Source organism: Palaemon carinicauda, chromosome 22, assembly GCF_036898095.1.
Source record: "Palaemon carinicauda isolate YSFRI2023 chromosome 22, ASM3689809v2, whole genome shotgun sequence".
Classification (NCBI taxonomy): Eukaryota; Metazoa; Arthropoda; class Malacostraca; order Decapoda; family Palaemonidae; genus Palaemon; species Palaemon carinicauda.
In genome coordinates this window covers 90,230,785-90,252,676 of record NC_090746.1, presented here as the reverse complement: position 1 = coordinate 90,252,676, position 21,892 = coordinate 90,230,785, and the positions used below count along the sequence as shown (strand labels likewise).

Below are 21,892 nucleotides of genomic sequence, written 5' to 3'. Positions count from 1 at the left end.
TACACATGCCAAAGCATGTCACCATGAGGCAGACCTGCAAGTTCTGTTCAACTGCAGGCCACATCCACAGGTCTCGCTGGATGTGTGGGGAGTGCAAGGTGGCCCTTTGCCTCACTGAAAGTCGAAATTGTTTTGCTTTATTCCATAAGATTTCTAAGTAATTTTTTGCTCTTTTTCAATAGATTTTAAAGTAAGTTTTATAATGTTTCTATTCTATCAATTAAGAGTAAGGTTTAATATATTTTTTGCATTTTCATAGTATTTTTGTATTTTTATAGTATTTTTGTATTTATTGAATATTGTATTTTCTTGCATTTGTAACGTATTTCTTATTTAATTAAATTGTTAAGCCATATATGTGTTTCTGTTATACATTGGAACTATGAAAAAACTGTCTGTTATACATTGGAACTATAAAAAAACTGTTGGGCGAAACTTCAAAATCTGTGCCGTTATGGTCCAATAGATCCCATATGGGATGAGCGTGGTCTGCCTAAACTCGCCCAAGGTACCCAAATGGGATACTTCATTGCATGCAATTTTTTCGGTAATTTGGAAAATTTTTTAAAAGTACACAAGAATAAAAAGGTCTTGTATTTTCTAATACTACAACATACTAAAAGGAATTTTTAAAGTTTCCCATAAAACCTAGGGTGGACCTTAAAGGGTTATAGCCTCTGCTTGGGGTCCGGACCTTTTCCCGGAGGACATGGTCAACTCGGTATTGAGCGAAGCTGCCAGAGTGAACCAGAGCCTCAAAGTCCGTTGGGGTCTCACTCCCAAACGGAAGTTCGAACAATCGAGCATTCACTCCCGGGGCAGGAAAAGGCTACGCCCTTATAGCTCTACCCAATTCCGCCAACCTATTCAAGTAGTCCAGTCGGCCCCGGTCTCTCAGGGCATCCAACCCTCCACCTCCAAGTCTCAGCCCCAAGTGAAGTATGTCCTCGTCCCTGAAAACCAAGTGGCTTCGAACTCGTTTACCTCTCCTGTTTATAACCCGGTCTATGAGTCCCGGTTTTCCTCCCAAGGATACCAACGAGGCAGGGGCCCCGGTTCGAGGGGTTCTTTTCAGAACAGAAGCAAAGGGAGATATTTCTCCCGTGGAAAAGGGTCACGTGGTGGCCGAGGCGGTAAAACCTCCAACTACTGACGGTCTTCAGGTAGGAGGGAGACTTTATGTGTTCCGGAGTCGCTGGAAATTCAGTCCTTGGGCCTTCAGCATAATCTCCAAGGGCCTGGGGTGGAGTTGGATAGAAGGGCCTCCTCCACCGAACAGATTCCATCAACCCTCGACACCGGACCTACTTTTGTTTACCCAAGATCTTCTTCGCAAGAACGCGATCAAGGAAACGAAATATCTGAAGTTTCAAGGTCGCTTATTCAGCGTTCCGAAGAAAGACTCCGACAGCCGAAGGGTCATCCTCGATCTGTCTCGACTAAACTTGTCCATTCAATGCGACAGGTTTCACATGCTTACCGTCTCGCAGGTGCGAACCTTGCTTCCCCGTGGGGCCGTCACCACCTCCATCGATCTTACCGATGCTTACTATCACGTTCCAATAGCGAGACACTTCCGCCCATTCCTAGGATTCAGACTGGACGACAAGGCTTACACGTTCAAAGTGATGCCTTTCGGGCTCAACATCGCGCCCAGAATCTTCATGAAACTGGCGGAATCGGTCATTCAGGAACTCCGATCCCACGGAATCCAAGTCGTCGCATACCTGGACGATTGGCTAATCTGGTCAGACAACGTCGAGGATTGTCTCAAGGCAACAAACAAGGTGATCCAATATCTTCAGTTTCTGGGATTCCAGATAAACTTCGGAAAGTCTCGTCTGACACCAAAGACCAAATTTCAGTGGCTGGGATTACGGTGGGACCTACGTTCTCACACTCTATGTCTCCCCAGGTCCAAGAGGATAGAGATTGCGAAAAATACCAAACGCTTTCTCGGGGAAAAGGTAACTTCCAGAAGGAACCAGGAGAGGATTCTAGGGTCCCTACAATTCGCTTCAGTGACAGACCTCCTTCTGAAGGCGAAACTGAAAGACATCAACCGAGTTTGGCGCTCCAGAGCGAACACCAAACGTCGGGACAAGAAGACACGCCTTCCTCCCATTCTTCGGAAGAGGCTTCTCCCATGGACAACCGCCAAGAGCCTATCAAAATCGGTTCCGTTGCAGTACCCCCCTCCAAGGATAGTCATCCACACGGATGCCTCCCTATCAGGTTGGGGAGGCTACTCCCAACACAGGAAAGTTCAGGGCCTTTGGTCCACAATGTTCCAGCAATTTCACATAAACGTCCTGGAGGCCATGGCTGTCTTACTAACCTTGAAACGTCTTTCCCCGGCCAAGAAACAACATCTGAGGATAGTCCTCGACAACGAAGTCATAGTCCGTTGTCTAAACAGAGGGGGCTCCAAGTCAGGTCCCATCAATCACGTGATGGTGGCAATCTTCTCCCTGGCGGCCTCAAACCAATGGCACCTATCCGCCGTTCATCTGGCTGGAGTTCGGAACGTTGTGGCAGACGCACTCTCCAGGACGGTACCGTTGGAGTCAGAATGGTCACTAGATCGCAAATCCTTTCAATGGATCCTCTTCCAAGTGCCGGATCTCCAGGTAGACCTCTTCGCGACGGAATCCAACCACAAGCTGAAATGTTATGTGGCCCCCAACCTGGACCCTCGGGCTTACGCCACGGATGCCATGTCTCTCGACTGGAACGCCTGGGAAAGGATTTACCTTTTCCCACCGGTGAACCTACTGATGAAAGTGCTGGACAAACTTCGAACCTTCAAAGGTCAAGTAGCCCTGGTGGCCCCCAATTGGCCCAAGAGCAATTGGTTTCCTCTTTTACTGGAGCTGAATCTCCACCCTCACCAGATTCCCAACCCGACTTTGACCCAGATAGTACAAACGTGCACTGTGTTCGCTTCCTCAAACATTCAGACCACCCTAACTTTATGGACTTCATGAAGTTTGCGGCACGCAAAGGGGCTAACATAGACCCCCAGAATACTTTATTTTTAGAATCTGACAAGAGAGACTCCACTCTTCGTCAATATGACTCAGCGGTCAAAAAACTAGCTAAGTTTTTGAAAGATTCTAGTACTGACTTTATGACACTAAACCTAACGGTAACCTTTTTCAGAACCTTGTTTGAGTCGGGCTTAGCAGCCAACACTATTACTACCATCAAGTCTGCCTTGAAGAAGATTTTTCTAATCGGCTTTAATATAGATCTAACAGATTCATTGCTAGCTTCGATCCCAAGAGCCTGTGCCAGACTGAGACCATCTTCTCGTCCTAGCCCGATTTCCTGGTTTCTCAATGATGTTCTTAAACTAGCGTCAGAAACCGTCAACGATTCATGTGAGTATATCCCTCTACTCAGGAAAACTCTCTTTCTCGTGAGTTTGGCATCTGGCGCCAGGATTTCGGAATTAGCTGCCTTATCAAGGGATCCAGGCCACATAGAGTTCCTTCCGTCAGGAGAGGTCCTCCTCTCCCCAGACAAGGTCTTCTTGGCCAAAAATGAAGACCCTCAGAATAGATGGTCCTCCTGGAAAATCATCCCTCTCCTTCAGGATCCTTCCCTATGCCCGGTTACCACTCTAAAGTCCTTTCTATCAAGGACTTCCTATAAGACCTCGGGACCCTTGTTCATCAGGGAGCGGGGAGGGACTATAACTTTGAAAGGGATCAGACAACAGATCTTGTATTTTATTAAACAGGCCAATCCAGAGTCTTTTCCTCACGTCCACGACATTCGGGCGGTAGCGACCTCAATAAATTTTTTCCATCATATGAACTTTACAGATATCTCTAAATATACCGGATGGAAATCCCCCTCAGTGTTCAAGCGGCACTATCTTAAACAATTAGAGGCCCTTCAACTCGCTACCGTAGCTGCAGGGAGCGTGGTATCCCCCGGACAAATTCCTTCTAACTAATCCCTGAATCCTATATCTTCCACCTTCTTCCTCTTACCTGCCTCACTTACAGTTCCTACCTGAGTTCGGTTTGTTGTATCACACCCATGGGTGTTCCTAGTTCGTAACATTGCCATTTTATTATCATTGTTCAATTTATTCTTCCATACGAACTGTATTTCTTTAGTGTTCAAGTGTATGTAATTTGTTCCAGTGTTTGACCTTAATTGGTTTTGTTTTAAAGTTAATGTTCTTTTGTCTTCCCTTCCTGGGATATTATACCTTATCATGCTGATGTTATTTAAGACGTCCGTCTTCTACGTTAACTTTTGATTAAACCACTGTTTGTTATGTTGATTTTAATTCGTTCCCGTATAGTTAATAAAGTTTGGGTTCGTTTTCTCTGGTACTATTTCACTGCGCGGCACAGGGATTGAGCCCAGAAAAGGGATTTTGACGAAGGAAAAATCTATTTCTGGGCGAGAGACCTGTGCCGCCCAGTGAACCCACCCTATTTGCTCCCCCCCTGTTCAGACCCCAAACTTAAGGGTGCTGTAAGGAGTGATGGGCAAGCGTGGGTTGAGTTAGTAGTACTGGTCTGCGAGGCAGGGGAGGTTGAACGGCACCTCACTATTGGGGGATTTCGAAGAGGAGAAGTCTAAATGGTACGAGACCTCTGGTATTTCGCCCCAGTCTATACCGACACCATTAGGTGAGCGAGCTAGTTCAACCTAGCATTCCTTTACATTTTTTCTCTGGTAATATTAGCAGTTATATTCCTTTGAAATGGTGCTTAAGGAGCATTTCACTGGGCGGCACAGGTCTCTCGCCCAGAAATAGATTTTTCCTTCGTCAAAATCCCTTTACTAGTATGGACATGTTTTTTTCCTATGGTGTTGATGTTTGCACCTGTCACTTCACATTCGGTTCTTAATTTAATTTCTATGAAGAGAGAGAGAGAGAGAGAGAGAGAGAGAGAGAGAGAGAGAGAGAGAGAGAGAGAGAGAGAGAGAGAGAGAGAGAGAGAGATATTGGGTAAATTGTATACCATTTTATCGTCATTTTGTTTGGATATAATAAATCATAGGAAATAAAAAAAAATTGCATATAGAGAGATCATTCATGCTATAGAAATTCTACATTCAACTATTAACCGAATCGAACTTCATATACAAGATGTGGACTTAATACTCAAATTTACAGAATTATTTGGATACCTCTTTATTTCATAAAAAAAATTAATTCTTACTCCATCAACTGTTTATGTCTTTTGGATTATTTCATTTTTTCAGTGTAGGGAGTATGCTACAGTATTACAAAATCCTTTCACTATCTTTAGAAGATACAAGTACAAATCATATATAAAGAAAATCCTTTTCCCGACCAGCGATCTTTTAAAATTTATACTAATGCTGCACTGCACTAACTGAAAAAGTTATTCCTTTACAAATGCAAAATTGCACTAAATTACAAATATAACATTGATCTACAGTACTAACAAAAATGTTTGTGAAGTTCATTTTAATGTTAAAACAGCTCAGAAGTCTATGAAATATTATGTGAATCAAGAAACTAGTCTCAAATGAATAAGTCAATAGCTGAATGCTGAGTACATAGGGATCCAGAGGGGACATACAGTACATTCTCCTAGCTGTATGAAGCATCCTGTCCACTACCATTTTCTTTACAGAGGCCGAGTATCTAGAGGAATTTGGCAACTTAAATTTGAGCTATCATAAGTAATGCCATAGAGTAAGTAGCATAGCATGATTGCCTCATGAGGCAACTCACCCACAATACTTAAGGTATGTCTTACCATACACAGATTCTTTAAAAGGATATCTCCCAACTAAAAAATGGTGGAAAAATAAAAATGTCTCAATTTCTTACCTGCGGAAGGTATACAATTTGGTCACCCCCTGCATTTGCAGTAGGCCGATAATCTGTCTCCTTCACAACACTAAGGAAAGTCGTTGTATTACCCTCTAAGCCCTCTTCATCTTTCACTAACAACCTAAAAAAATACTGTAACTTCAGTTGGGTTGATCATTTTCATGATACCCAAACATGACCTTAGGATAATTTTACAAACTGAACAAATAAAAGAACTTTATGTGATATACAAATACCATTATCTATTCTACTTGAATATCAATAAAGTGGTCAGTTTTTACTTTAACTTGTGCATTAATACTGACAGAATATCATCTGCTGGTTCTTCAACTCCAAATTCCAGCAAACTATGCAAGAGACATACCTTAAATCTAGATTATCTGATCAAGTAAAAAAAAAAAACTTTTTCCCAACTTTTTATGAATAGTTGATAAATATTGTAACAAGATTTTTTTTTATATATCAGCAGGTATTATATTCTAAGCCCATATATGGATCATAATTATCAAAAGGAAGAGATTATCTGACTCAAAGTGTTGAACTAGGATCTTATTAGGCTGACCCAAATAAATTTGAGAAGTATGAAAATAGATAATATTCAATATTAAATGTGTTAAAAAATAAACTTAACTAAAAAATATTGCTATAAATAGAAACAGAAATTTTATTCATTAATTGTGTATTACTTAAAATCATTGAAATAAAAAAATTAAAGATAACCCTTATAATCCAGGACTTTACAACAGGCTAGTACAAGTCTCCAAAGCACCAACAGGTTGGAGCCCAATTCAAGAAGTCTCGAACCGCAACTAGTTTATATTTCGAAAAAATTTTCATTGGGAAACACCCTTGTCGATTCTAGGCCAACAAAGAAAGTTTATACATTTTCAGTAAACCTTATAAATGCATATTTTCACTTTCCTATTCATCCTAGTTTGAGAAAATACCTTTGTTTTGTCAATGGATCAAAGATTTACAAATTCAAGGGCTATGTTTCAGTCTTAGGATAACCCTTTAAGCGTTCAATGGGATGATGGTCTCCAATTCAAATTGATTTAGGATTTTGAAGCTAAGAGCTCTTTCATACCTGGACGATTCATTGGATTTAGATTCAACAAATTCAGTTGCTCAGGCTACTGGAGCTGTTGGGGATCCTCTTTTAAGTTTTAAGAAGTCTCTTTTGGGTCATACTCAGAAGATTCTATATTAGGAATGATAACAGCAACTATCCATTTTAGGCTTTTTTCAAAAAAGAGGATTCAGTCTTTTCTTTGCATGTTGTAAAAGTTCAGAAGGTTTAAGTCTGTTAGTTTGGATGTGGATGAGACTTCTATGGACCATGCCATCCTTAACGATACATTTCAATGGGACACCTACATAGGAGATATTTCAATTTCACCTCAACCTTCAGGATGCCTGAAAACTATAAATCAATCAATCACCTCAACTTAATTTGGAACAGAATAGTCGATCTTCAAACAATCTCTATTCCAGCGATGAAGAACCAAATTCAATTGCTGAGCTGGTGGTAGTTATCCCACTTAATTTCCTTGGAAATGAAAATCTCACACCTTTCTCTGTTCAGAGACACTTCACAAGAAGCTCTATTCAGAAACACTTCACAAGAAAGATGAGGAAAAACTAGATCTTTTATATCTGTCATGGAAATAGACATCACACAATTAAAATGTTCATATTAATTACTGGGAGCTTCTACCAACATTCAAGTCTTCAGGAATATCAACCACTGGTGGTAGGGAAAACTGTGGCAGTGCCTATGTACAGAACCAACGGGGGAACAAGAGCACAGTCTGGATACAGAGGCACTATTCACTATGACAAATTTAAGAGGAATGCTCCTTCTTTCTCTGTTAATTTCCAAAAAATCAAGCATGTTAGCATATAAGTAATGGAGATGAAGTCAGATATTTCCAAACGAATGGTTTCTACATACATCAGTATGCCCAATTAAAGGATACAGATCCCAGCTTAATCCTGTTCTCAAGTATCCGTTTCAGGTATTATAGAAGTCAGGTCTATCCTTTGGAAATTGTATGTAGCTTGGCAATGTTTAAAAATTTCAAGTTTAGAACCTTTAGAAAATCTTTCAATTAAAGATTTCACGGCTAAAAACACCTTCCCTTTTTGTGGTCATTCTGATGTCTATAGATTTTAGTAGCCTATTTGCACTTATTGGGAATGGCGGTTCGTGATTCTTTAAAAACTTATCACTGTGACTGAAGAGCTTCTTTGTTGGAGATTTGATGGATACGATCTTTAATGCACTTCCCATAATTATATCTCTATGCTGTAAGATTTGGAATAAATGTTCTCTGTATGTTAGGAATGTTTTTCCACCAAATAAAATTTATAACAATAAGAAAGTGCTCTCAAAAAATGTTATTTTCATTAGTAAAATAAATTTTGAATATACTTACCCGGTGATCATATAGCTGTCAGCTCTGCTGCCCGACAGAAAAACCTAAGGACAAAATACGCCAGCGATCGCTATACAGGTGGGGGTGTACATCAACAGCGCCATCTGTCGAGCAGGTACTCAAGTACTCCATGTCAACACAGAACCAATTTTCTCCTCTGCCCACTGGGTCTCTATTGGGGAGGAAGGGAGGGTCCTTTAATTTATGATCACCGGGTAAGTATATTCAAAAATTTATTTTACTAATGAAAATAACATTTTTCAATATTAAACTTAGCCGGTGATCATATAGCTGATTCACACCCAGGGGGGTGGGTAGAGACCAGCATTACATGTTGACATTATTATGAGCTAAGTATTTTGTATTTCATTTTAGCAGTTATTCAAAATAACAAGCATAAAATAAATAAGTACCTGGTAAGGAAGTCGACTTGAACAATTACTCTGCCTTTTCAAGTACGTCTTCCTTACTGAGCCTCGCGATCCTCATAGGATGCTGAGCGACTCCTAGGAGCTGAAGTATGAAGGGTTGCAACCCATACTAAAGGACCTCATCAAAACCTCTAATCTAGGCGCTTCTCAAGAAAAGACTTTGCCAAATCAAGTAGGATGCGAAAGGCTTCTTAGCCTTCCGGACAACCCAAAAACAATAATAAAACATTTCAAGAGAAAGATTAAAAAAGGTTATGGAATTAGGGAATTGTAGTGGTTGAGCCCTCACCCACTACTGCACTCGTTGCTACGAATGGTCCCAGAGTGTAGCAGTTCTCGTAAAGAGACTGGACATTCTTAAGATAAAAAGACGCGAACACTGATTTGCTTTTCTAATAGGTTGCGTCGAATATACTTTGCAGAGATCTATTTTGTTTAAAGGCCACGGAAGTTGCGACAGTTCTAACTTCGTGTGTCCTTACCTTCAGCAAAGCTTGGTCTTCCTCATTCAGATGGGAATGAGCTTCTCGTATTAACAGTCTGATAAAATAGGATAAAGCCTTCTTTGACATAGGCAAAGATGGATTCTTAACTGAACACCATAAAGCTTCAGACGGGCCTCGTAAAGGTTTTAAAATAAAACTTAAGAGCTCTTACAGGACATAAGACTCTTTCTAGTTCATTTCCAACCATACGATAAGTTTGGAATATCGAACGATATTGGTCAAGGCCGAGAAGGCAGCTCATGTTTGGCTAGAAAACCAAGTTGTAGAACATGTAGCCGTTTCGGATGAGAATCCGATGTTCTTGCTGAAGGCATGAATCTCACTGACTCTTTTAGCTGTGGCTAAGCATATCAGGAAAAGAGTCTTAAAGGTGAGATCTTTCAGGGAGGCTGATTGTAGCGGTTCGAACCTGTCTGACATAAGGAATCTTAGTACTACGTCTAAATTTCAACCAGGTGTAACCAAACGACGCTCCTTCGTGGTCTCAAAAGACTTAAGGAGGTCCTGTAGATCTTTATTGTTGGAAAGATCTAAGCCTCTGTGACGGAAGACTGATGTCAACATGCTTCTGTAACCCTTGATAGTGGGAGCTGAAAGAGATCGTTCTTTCCTCAGATATAAGAGAAAGTCAGCTATTTGAGTTACAGAGGTACTGGTCGAGGATACGGATACTGACTTGCACCAGTTTCGGAAGATTTCCCACTTCGATTGGTAGACTCTAAAGGTGGATGTTCTCCTTGCTCTAGCAATCGCTCTGGTTGCCTCCTTCGAAAAGCCTCTAGCTCTCGAGAGTCTTTCGATAGTCTGAAGGCAGTCAGACGAAGAGCGTGGAGGCCTTGGTGTACCTTCTTTACGCGTGGCTGACGTAGAAGGTCCACCCTTAGGGGAAGTGTTCTGGGAACGTCTACTAGCCATCGAAGTACCTCGGTGAGCCATTTTCTCGCGGGCCAGAGGGAAGCAACTAGCGTCAACCTTGTCCCTTCGTGAGAGGCGAACTTCTGCAGTACCTTGTTGACAATCTTGAACGGAGGGAATGCATATAGATCTAGATGTGACCAATCTAGTAGAAAGGCATCTATATGAACTGCTGCTGGGTCCGGGATTGGTGAGCAAAATATTGGGAGCCTCTTGGTCATCGAGGTTGCGAAGAGATCTATGGTTGGCTGGCCCCAGGTGGCCCAAAGTCTCTTGCATACATCCTTGTGGAGGGTCCATTCTGTTGGAATTATTTGTTCCTTCCGACTGAGACAATCTGCCATGACATTCAAGTTGCCTTGGATGAACCTCGTTACTAGTGAAATATCTAGACCTTTTGACCAGGTGAGGAGGTCCCTTGCGATCTCGTACCATGTCAGAGAGTAGGTCCCTCCTTGCTTGGAGAAGTACGCCAAAGCCGTGGTGTTGTCCGAGTTCACCTCCACCACTTTGCCTTGAAGGAGAGACCTGAAGCTTTTCCAGGTCAGACGTACTGCCATTAGCTTCTTGCAGTAGAAATGCATTGTCCTTTGACTCGAGTTCCATAATCCCGAGCATTCCCTACCGTCTAATGTCGCACCCCAGCCTACGTCCGATGCGTCCGAGAAGAGAACGTGGTTGGGAGTCTGAACAGTCAGGGGAAGACCCTCACTAAGGTTGATACAGTCCTTTCACCAAGTCAGACCAGACTTTATCTTTCCGGAAACCGGGATCGAGACCGCTTCTAGCGTCTTGTCCTTTTTCCAGTGAAAAGCTAGATGGTATAGAAGAGGACGGAGGTGTAGTCTTCCTAGTGACACAAATTGATCCACGGATGACAGTGTCCCTACCAGACTCATCCACAGCCTGACTGGGCAGCGTTCCTTCTTCAGCATCTTCTGGATGGATAGCAGGGCTGGGGGTTGATCGTCTTCTTCAGCAACGTCCTCATCAGAGGGTTCCTCATCCGAAACTGATGAGGAAACGGCAACGGAGTGGGCAACGTCTGACTCGCTGAATCCGGTCGCACTGGTGGATGCGTGACGGAGCCGGACGCAATATCATGGTACTGCTGCACAGTCTGTGAACTGTCAACAACCATGGGGACGCGAGGAAGTACAGCGTCAACCCGAAACTGTCTAGACTGTCTGGGTTGTGCAGTCAACACCCTACCGGGTTGCTGAGGTTGACGCACTGCGTCACAACAAGTTACCTCTGCTGGTTGTTGAACGTCTTCCTAGTGACACACTGAACGTCAACAACCACCTCCGAGCGTCGCTTAACGTCAACGTGCGACTGGCAACCCACACTGGGTCGCATCGGTGGAGGAACCACCTCAACTGGCAGACGCGAGTAGGATACCTCAGCGTCAACAGGGCGCACAACCAACCGGTAGGAAGGTTGTTGGCCAGAAGGTTCTTCTCCGTATTAAGTCCTCTATCAAGGACACAAGCTTGGACTGCATGTCTTGCAGCAAAGCCCATTTAGGGTCTACGGGAGCAGGTGTGGCAACAGACGGGGTTAGCGACTGAAGCGGAACCATTTACCATCCCTGGAAGCCTTGTTATGTGTGACATAATAGTACAGCAAAACTTCAAAGGCTCGACAAAAGTTGAGAAGTTGACCTGTAAACAACTGGAGCGTCTCCTGGCTAGGCGCCTGGGCGAGTCTACCAGAATTGAGAAGTCTACCTGGGCAGAGGCATGAACTCCCAAGCCGAGAACTTCTCTCGTGTCCTATCAGACTCTCGCTCTATAAGCCAGTTAAAAAGAAGGGAAATCAAAAGGCTGTATCCCTAAAACTCCTCCTGGTGCAAAAACCAGTCGCCTAGCCAACGTAACGCTCTCTAGGAGAGCGAGAGAGCACTAGCTTAACAACAACGGCTTCGAAGTAGCTAGGCCTAGTGTAAGTTCTGACGTGAGGCGAACGAGGAGCAGCAGTTACAAGATCCGGACGAAGATCCTTAAAAAATCATCATGATTTAATTAAAGTCCATAGGAGGCTAAGCAGCTTAAGGCTCCTCTCCAAATGACAGAGTCCTCAAAGGAATATCAGTAGGAGGGAGAACAGCACTTTCTCATCTACAGGAACCTTGTCCGAGAAAAGCTAGGTTATCTCAGTGAGGGTCTCACTGGTGCATTAGCAGCAGACCAGAAGGCAACGTTATGTAACTGCTTGACAGTCTGTGAACTGTCAAAAACTGAACTGACAACCACAACAGGTGCGTGAGGACATACAGCACTGGTGCATTAGCAGCAGACCAGAAGGCAACGTTAAGTAACTGCTTGACAGTCTGTGAACTGTCAAAAAACTGAACTGTCAACCACAACAGGTGCGTGAGGACATACAGCACTGGTGCATTAGTAGCAGACCAGAAGGCAACGTCATGTAACTGCTAGACAGTCTGTGAGCTGGCAACAACCAAAGCTGTGTGGGGAAGCCTCAACTCCTGACTGACTAGACTGCTGCGGGCGAGTGGCGGTAACCACAGTGGGTTGCGGAGGCTGACGCACCGTGTCAAAACACGGCAGCTTAACTCCACCCTCCTGTTGTTGTGGTAGCACACGCACGTCAACGGAGGGTTCCGTGCGTCTGTGAACGTCAGCATGCGTCTGGCAGGGTCGACTGCGCATGGGTGGAGGAGCTCTCACAGCTGGAGTGTGGGAGCAGGCAGCCACAGCGTCTGCTGGGCGCACAACCGTGGTAGGTTGTAGGCTAACGGGTGCAGCGTCAACCTGCTCCGCACGATACTCCTGCAAAAAAGATGCTAACTGTGTCTGCATAGACTGTAGCAAAGACCACTTAGGGTCTACAGCAGCAGGTGCGGCAACAGACGGTGTTACTGCCTGTTGCGGTACCGCTTTACCTCTCTTAGGAGGTGTGCAGTCATCGGAAGACTGCAGCGAGTCCGAACTGACCCAGTGGCTACACCTGGGCCGTTGGACTTGCGCGGAAGGGACCGACTTGCACTTAATAAGCTGCTAGACCTTGGTCCAAGGTTTCTTACGAGAAACCTCTTCCGCAGACGAGAAGTAAATGGGCTCTCTCGTCTTTGTGTGGGTGGGGCGATCTTGGGTAGATACGCCCGAAACCACGGAGGGAAAAACGTCTGTTCGTTGATCAAGGCCTGACGAACCCATAAGTCGTTCGACATTACTTCTCCCCTGGGCTTGGGAGCTTGCAAGAGGTCCCGGACTAGGTGAACGACAGGCACGAACAGACGAACCCTCGGATGCAACACTGTAACACTTTGCGCATATCACTTTATCACTTCGATTTTCTGTTATGCACTTATTTCACTGAAATCGAAACTTTTACTGATTTCTACCTGAAACACGCAATCCTACCCTTCATTAAAAGGTAGTAATTGCGAAAACAGTCGTATAATGCAACAGAAAACATATATAAAGATAAAGAATTATGTGGCTGGGAAAGAGACTAAACACTAGTTCAAATAAACTACGTTTACAATCTCTCACCGCACATAGCCTGGGAACAAGAATAAAACCCTAGAAACGTTTTACCTTCTTCCCCGTACAGCGACTAGGGAGGAGAGTAAAACGAGAACAACGTTACCCGCTTGAACGAAACGTTTTTTCTCCTCTCTCTCCCTCCGTCTCTATCTCTCTCTCTCTTTCTCTCTTGATTTCGCACCTGAGAGAAGAGCCCAATTATATATCGTCAAAACATGTTACAGTATTTGCTAAAGGAAAAAACTGAAAGGTTTTCCAAATAAAAAGTTCCTTTAATTTAGAATTTAAACCATTTAAGCTAAGAAAGAATGAACGAAACGGCAGAATCGGTTTACTCTTACTGCAAAGTGAAACCGTGATACACTCTCTCTCTATCGTAACGATAGAGCGCATGTTGAACGTCCTGAACGTCAACAACTGCGTAGACTAAAAAAACTAAACGTTAGTTCATCTTTGAAAACAGTACGAGACTATCAAAGAAATTCTTTCATAAAACATTAAATCTAAAAAGTTTTAAATTCTTTAAAGGTTAAATACGATATAACGGGCTCAACGTTGATTAACTTCGGTTCCAAGTTAGGACCGCCTACTATCAGGAAAGGTCGCATATAAACAAAACATAAAAATTTATTTTTATATGTTTATAATAAATGGAAAGTTAATCGAAGAGGCCTAATAAAGGCGGAGAGATATAAAAAATATAGATCTATAACGTGTTAAGCAAAATTACTAAAAACCTAAACACACTTCCGTCTAAGGGAAGGGTCGGCCATTTAAAAGTGAAAGAGAGTCTATACTCTCTTTGTCACCATAATTAAATCTATCCAAAACGAGTTCAAGTTTTGAAATGAAGATAAAACCCCTGCATAGCGAAAGCTCAAAACTGGAATAGTGTACTTCACCAAATAGTTGTGAAAACAAATCCAGTTAGTAACAGCGTATTTAGTAGGTCTTGCCAGTGGCACGACAGAGAGAAAATTGATTCTGTGTTGACATGGAGTACTTGAGTACCTGCTCGACAGATGGTGCTGTTGATGTACACCCCCACCTGTATAGCGATCGCTGGCGTATTTTGTCCTTAGGTTTTTCTGTCGGGCAGCAGAGCTGACAGCTATATGATCACCGGCTAAGTTTAATATTGAAAATCATTATTATGTAAATATTTTAGTAATGAATGTCTCCAAGTAGTATAGTATGCCTTCTGCATGCCAAGAATATAGCTAGTATTATTTGCTTTCAATCAAAACTTATACGTAAGAGAGTCAAAGGTAAATCACTCTGATTGTGAGCCAAATTGCAAGGTGGATAAAATGTTATTACAATATAAACACCTGTTCAGTCTGTAATTTACCCCTTTTCCAGTAATTTGCAAACACATTTGATCAGTAAAATTGGTCTGTAACTGTTTGTAAAGAAATGTTTGGCCCAACGATGATTATAAAATTCCAATATATCAGCCTTTGCCAAAGAAGCTAGATTTCTTATCAGATCAAAATCTATAATCTCTACCAGGGGCCTCTGAACTACAATTTGGAGTTATCAGATATGACTAGTGTTTCAAACCCAAATTCTGTTACAAATCTGAGCTTTTTGTTTATATACATAATTTTGAGTCCCAGTGCTTTAAGCCTTTTAGACTTGCCCTATTGGTACACATGTGTCTAGTTGAACATTAAGGAGCAATGACAGAGGTACTAGAATATGTTGGTTTTGAGGGACTTGATACTCTGGAGGTGGAGTAATCATATTTCTGTGAATTAGGACCTGTGAGAAGTTTAGACAGTTTTGGAACTAGAAGTCAAATCACGTGGATTGAACAAAATGCTAGAGTAAGTCGATCCTTGGACTTATTTATTGACCATAAGATTTTGCCTGGGTGCACAAAATGTTATGTGTTCATTATTTGCTGTTTCAATGATCGCTTGTTCCAGACTATATTTAGGACATGGTCATGAATTTGGAGAATGAGCGCATTTGCAATGAAAACAAAATCTATCTTCTGTCCAGTATGTAGAGCATTCATGGAACTTTGAACACTTGAAACATCTTTGGTCATTAGTGCATTTGATATTAATATACCCAAAATCATAGTATTTCTAACATTGGACAGGCCGAGGATGTAGTTTTTAAGAGAAATATTTAGGTGACAGATCCTTATATGGTCTGGCAGGTAAGGTGAGATAAATATCATCCTAATTTCTTTATTGGTTCCATTCAGTTTTTTAACTCAAGAAATGATATTTTAATTATAAGATAAATTTTTGAATATACTTACCCGGTGAATATATAATAGCTGCAACTCTGTTGCTCGAAAGACACATACAATAAAAACTCGCCAGCGATCGCTATACAGGTTGCGGGTGTGCCCACCAGCGCCAACTGTCGGCCAGATACCACTCTCGATGTAAACAAAGACTCAATTTCTTCTCATCCCACTGCGTCTCTATTGGGGAGGAAGGGAGGGTCGTTTAATTTATATATTCACCGGGTAAGTATATTCAAAAATTTATTTTATAATTAAAATATCATTTTTAAATATTTAACTTAGCCGGTGAATATATAATAGCTGATTCACACCCAAGGAGGTGGGTAGAGACCAGAGTTAAAAATGTTTACATCGTATAAGCTAAGAGTTTTTTATTTCATTTTGGCAGTTATCAATATAACAAAACCAAAATAAATAGGTACCTGGTAAGGAAGTCGACTTAGACGATTACTCTGCCTTGTAAGTACGTCTTCCTTACGGAGCCCAGCGATCCTCTTAGGATGCTGACAGACCCCCAGGAGCTGAAGTATCAAGGGCTGCAACCCATACAACAGGACCTCATCAAACCCCTAATCTGGGCGCTCTCAAGAAATGACTTTGACCACCCGCCAAATCAACCAGGATGCGAAAGGCTTCTTAGCCTTCCGGACAACCCATAAAAACAACATTAAAACATTTCAAGAGACAGATTAAAAGGGTATGGAATTAGGGAATTGTAGTGGTTGAGCCCTCACCCACTACTGCACTCGCTGCTACGAATGGTCCCAGTGTGTAGCAGTTCTCGTAAAGAGACTGGACATCTTTCAAGTAAAATGACGCGAACACTGACTTGCTTCTCCAATAGGTTGCGTCCATGATACTTTGCAGAGATCTATTTTGCTTAAAGGCCACGGAAGTTGCTACAGTTCTAACCTCGTGCGTCTTAACCTTAAGCAAAGATCGGTCTTCCTCACTCAAGTGTGAATGAGCTTCTCGTATAAACAATCTGATAAAATATGACAAAGCATTCTTTGACATAGGCAAGGATGGTTTCTTAACCGAACACCATAACGTTTCAGATTGGCCTCGTAAAGGTTTAGTACGAGCTAAGTAGAACTTAAGAGCTCTAACAGGGCATAAGACTCTTTCTAGTTCATTGCCTACGATCTCCGATAAGCTAGGAATATCGAAAGATTTAGGCCAAGGACGAGAAGGTAGCTCATTTTTGGCTAGGAAACCAAGTTGCAGAGAACAAGTAGCTTTTTCTGACGAAAACCCGATGTTCTTGCCGAAGGCATGAAGCTCACTGACTCTTTTAGCCGAGGCTAAGCATACCAGGAAAAGAGTCTTAAGAGTGAGATCTTTCAGGGAGGCTGACTGTAAAGGCTCAAACCTGTCTGACATGAGGAATCTTAGGACCACGTCTAAATTCCACCCAGGAGTAGCCAAACGACGCTCCTTAGAGGTCTCGAAAGACTTAAGGAGGTCTTGCAGATCTTTATTGTTGGAAAGATCTAAGCCTCTATGCCGGAAGACCGAGGCCAACATGCTTCTGTAGCCCTTGAAAGTAGGAGCTGAAAGGGATCGTACTTTTCTCAGGTATAAGAGAAAATCAGCTATTTGGGCTACAGAGGTACTGGTCGAGGATACGGAAACTGACTTGCACCAGTCTCGGAAGACTTCCCACTTCGATTGGTAGACTCTAATGGTAGACGCTCTCCTTGCTCTAGCAATCGCACTGGCTGCATCCTTCGAAAAGCCTCTAGCTCTCGAGAGTCTTTCGATAGTCTGAAGGCAGTCAGACGAAGAGCGTAGAGGCTTTGGTGTACCTTATTTACGTGTGGTTGACGTAGAAGGTCTACTCTTAGAGGAAGACTTCTGGGAACGTCTACTAGCCATCGAAGTACCTCGGTGAACCATTCTCTCGCGGGCCAGAGGGGAGCAACTAACGTCAACCTTGTCCCTTCGTGAGAGGCGAATTTCTCCAGTACCTTGTTGACAATCTTGAATGGTGGGAATGCGTAAAGATCTAGATGTGACCAATCTAGGAGGAAGGCATCTATATGTATTGCTGCTGGGTCCGGGACTGGAGAGCAATAGATTGGAAGCCTCTTGGTCAGCGAGGTTGCAAAGAGATCTATGGTGGGTTGACCCCAAGTCGTCCAAAGTCTCTTGCACACATCCTTGTGGAGGGTCCATTCGGTTGGAATTACTTGACCTTTCCGACTGAGACAATCTGCTAGGACGTTCAAGTCGCCCTGGATGAACCTCGTTACTAGGGAGATGCCTCGATCTTTTGACCAGATGAGCAGGTCCCTTGCGATCTCGTACAAAGTCAGTGAGTGGGTACCTCCCTGTTTGGAAATGTACGCCAAGGCCGTGGTGTTGTCCGAGTTTACCTCCACCACCTTGCCTCGAAGGAGATTCTCGAAGCTTATCAAGGCCAGATGAACTGCCAAAAGCTCCTTGCTGTTGATATGCATGCTCCTCCGACTCGAGTTCCACAGACCTGAGCATTCCCGACCGTCCAGCGTCGCGCCCCAGCCCAAGTCCGATGCGTCCGAGAAGAGAACGTGGTTGGGTATCTGAACTGCCAGGGGAAGACCCTCTCGTAGGCTGATATTGTCCTTCCACCAAGTCAGACAAGACTTTATCTTTTCGGAAATCGGGATCGAGACCGCCTCTAGCGTCTTGTCCTTTTTCCAGTGAAAAGCCAGATGGAATTGAAGAGGACGGAGGTGTAGCCTTCCTAGCGAGACAAATTGCTCCAGGGATGACAGCGTCCCTACCAGACTCATCCACAGCCTGACTGAGCAGCGTTCTTTCTTCATCATCTTCTGGATGGAGAGCAGGGCTTGATCTATTCTGGGGGCCGACGGAAAAGCCCGAAAAACTTGACTGTGAATCTCCATCCCTAAATACAGAATAGTTTGGGATGGGACCAGCTGTGACTTTTCCAAATTGACTAGGAGTCCCAATTCCTTGGTCAGATCTAGAGTCCAATTGAGATCCTTCAGACAGCGATGACTGGAAGAGGCTCTGAGAAGCCAGTCGTCCAAGTACAGGGAGGCTCTGATCTCCGATAGCTCAAAACTGGTACCCCACATTCCTGTAAACAAACCTCAGAAACGGTTGGGAATCCGGGTGTATAGGAATGTGGAAGAATGCCTCCTGAAGGTCGAGAGAGACCATCCAGTCGCCTTCCATAAATGCTGTCAAGACAGCCTGGTAGACTTCATCGTGAAGTTTGTCTTGACAATGAATACATTGAGCGCACTTGCCTCTTACGTACTCCTGCAGTGAACATGGCTGCCAAATCATGGAGCCATCCCTGAGGGACTTGTCCCTGCAGAGAACGTGGCTGTCAGATCATTGGAGCCATCCCTGAAAGCCTTGTTTATGCATGACATAATTGTACAGCAAAACTTCAAAGGCTCGAAAACAGCTGTGAAGTTGACCTGTAAAATCTAGGAGCGTCTCATGGCCAGGCGCCAGGGAGAGTCTACGAGATTTGAGAAGTCTATCTGGGCAGAGGCAGGAACTCCCAAGCCGAGAACTTCTCTCGTGTCATATCAGACTCTCGCTCTATAAGCCAGTTTAAAAGAAGGGAAAGCAAAGGCTGTATCCCCCAAACTCCTCCTGGTGATAAACCAGTCGCCTAGCAAACGTAAAGCTCTCTAGGAGAGCGAGAGAGCACTAGCTTATAAAACCACGGCTTCGAAGTAGCTAGGCCTAGTGTAAGCTCTGACGTTTAGGCGAACGAGGAGCAGCAGTTACAAAAAGATCCGGACAAAGATCCTTAAAAATCAGCATGATTTATTTAAAGTCCATAGAGGGCTAAGCAGCTTTAGGCTCCTCTCCGTCTGACAGAGTCCTCAAGGGAATATCAGTAGGAGGGGGAACAGCAACTTCCTCATCTAAAGGAACCTTGTCCGATAATAGCTGAGTCTCAAGCAAGGGAGAGACCTACTGTGGTGGCAATGCTTTACAAGTAGAGTCCACACGCACTGGTGCATTAGTAGCGGACCAGGACGCAACATCATGTAACTGCTTGACAGTCTGTGAACTGTCAACAACAACAGGTGCGAGAGACCAGGACGCAACGTCATGTAACTGCTTGACAGTCTGTGAACTGTCAACAACAACAGGTGCGTGAGGACGCACAGCGTCCACTCGAGACTGCTTTGACCGCCTAGACTGAGCAGTCAAAACAACTCTAGAATGCGGAGGTTGACGCACAGCGTCAAAACAAGTCAACTCCGATTGTTAGCGAACGTCCTGAACATCAACAGGAGCATCAGCAAGTGGCCTAACGTCCAAATGTGGCTGAAAATCCACACGAGACCGCATCGAGTGTGGTTCTAAACAACCTGACTGACGTGACTTAGCTACGCCAACGTCAACAGGACGCACAAAGGAACGTTAGGTTGGCTGAAAGCCAGGATCTCGATGAGATAAACGGCTAGGCTCAACGGACTAATCGGCAGAATAGTCTTCCATAAGGGAGGCAAGCTTATTCTGCATGTCTTGCCGTACAACCCATTTAGGATCAACGGAAAAGGTTGCGGTAAGAGACGAGGGTAACGTCTGTGACCGCAAAACCTTGCCAACAAAAAGACTCTCGGAGTCTGTGTTACGCTTTTGTTAGGCGGCGAGCAGTCTTCCGATGACTGCATAGGGTCAGAGCTGTCCTAATGGCTACAACCAGGATGCTGGACCTGTCCTGAAAGGACTGACTTTCGCTTAAGGGCCTCGAAACCTTGTTTCAGGTTTCTTATGCGAAAAGCCTTCGGATGACGAGGAGAAAAACGTCTCTCTCGCCTTATGGTAGGGGTGATCTTGGTAAGATACACCTGATACCATAGAGGGAACGTCTGTTCGCTGATCAAGGCCTCTCGAACCCATAAGTCGTACGACATTACTTCTCCCCTGGGCTTGGGAGCTTGCAAGAGGTCCCGGACTAGGCGAACGACAGGCACGAACAGACGAACCCTCGGTCGCAACACTGATAACACTTTGCGCAATATCACTTTATCACTACGATTTTCTGTTTAGCACTTATTTCACTGAAATCGAAACTTTTACTGATTTCTACCTGAAGCACGCAATTCTAACCTCATCAAAAGGTAGTAATAGCGAAATCAGTCGTATAATGCAAGCACATTAATACCAGCAAAAAACAGTAAACATATTTTAAGATAAAAAATTCAGTGGATGGGGAAGAGACTAAACACTAGTTCATTCAAAACTACGTTTTCAATCTCTCACCGTACATTGCCTGGGGACGAGAATAAAAAACTAAAAACGTTTTATCCTTTCTCCCCGTACAGAGACTAGGGACGAGAGTAACTCGAGAACAACGTTACCCGCTTGAACGGAACGTTTTCTCCCCTCTCTCTCCCTCCGTCTCTATCTCTCTCTCTCTCTCTCTCTTGATTACGCACCTAAGAGAAGAGCCCACTTACGTTTCGTCAAAAAAACATGTTATTTGACCAAAGGAAAAAAACTGAAAGGTTTTTCAATTAAAAAGTTCCTTTAAAATATAATTTAAAACATTTAAGCTTTGAAAGAAGAATGAACAAAACGTCAGAATCGATTTACTCTTTCTGCAAAGTGAAACCGTGATACTCTCTCTCTCTATCGTAACGATAGAGCGCAAACTGCGTAGCATAAATAAACTAAACGTTAGTTCATCTTTGAAACAGTACGAAGACTATTCAAAGAAAATCTTTCTTAAAATATCTATTAAAAAATATTCATTTAAAAAGTTTTAAATCATTAGCTCTTTAAAAGCTATTTACGATTGAAAGGGCTCAACGTTGTTTAACTTCAGTTTCCAAGTTAGGACCGCCTACTCTCAGGAAGGTCGCATATAAACAAATCATTAAAATTTATTTTTATGTTTATTATAAATGGAAAGTTAATCGAAGAGGCCTAATAAAGGCGGTGAGATATAAAATATATAGAGGAAAATCTATAATTAATTTATAACGTGATAAGATAATTGCT

The 21,892-nt window shown here is 43.2% G+C and overlaps 1 protein-coding gene across 3 annotated transcripts in view; it reads right to left on the bottom strand.

Moving 5' to 3' along the window:
• LOC137616613 (dyslexia-associated protein KIAA0319-like protein) overlaps positions 1-21,892 on the bottom strand; it is a 175,401-nt gene that overhangs the window by 83,039 nt on the left and 70,470 nt on the right. For all 3 annotated transcript variants that reach the window (XM_068346517.1, XM_068346518.1, XM_068346516.1), the window contains exon 7: positions 5,834-5,957. In XM_068346517.1, the coding sequence (XP_068202618.1) occupies positions 5,834-5,957 (124 nt within the window). The remainder of the gene's footprint in view (positions 1-5,833; positions 5,958-21,892) is intronic.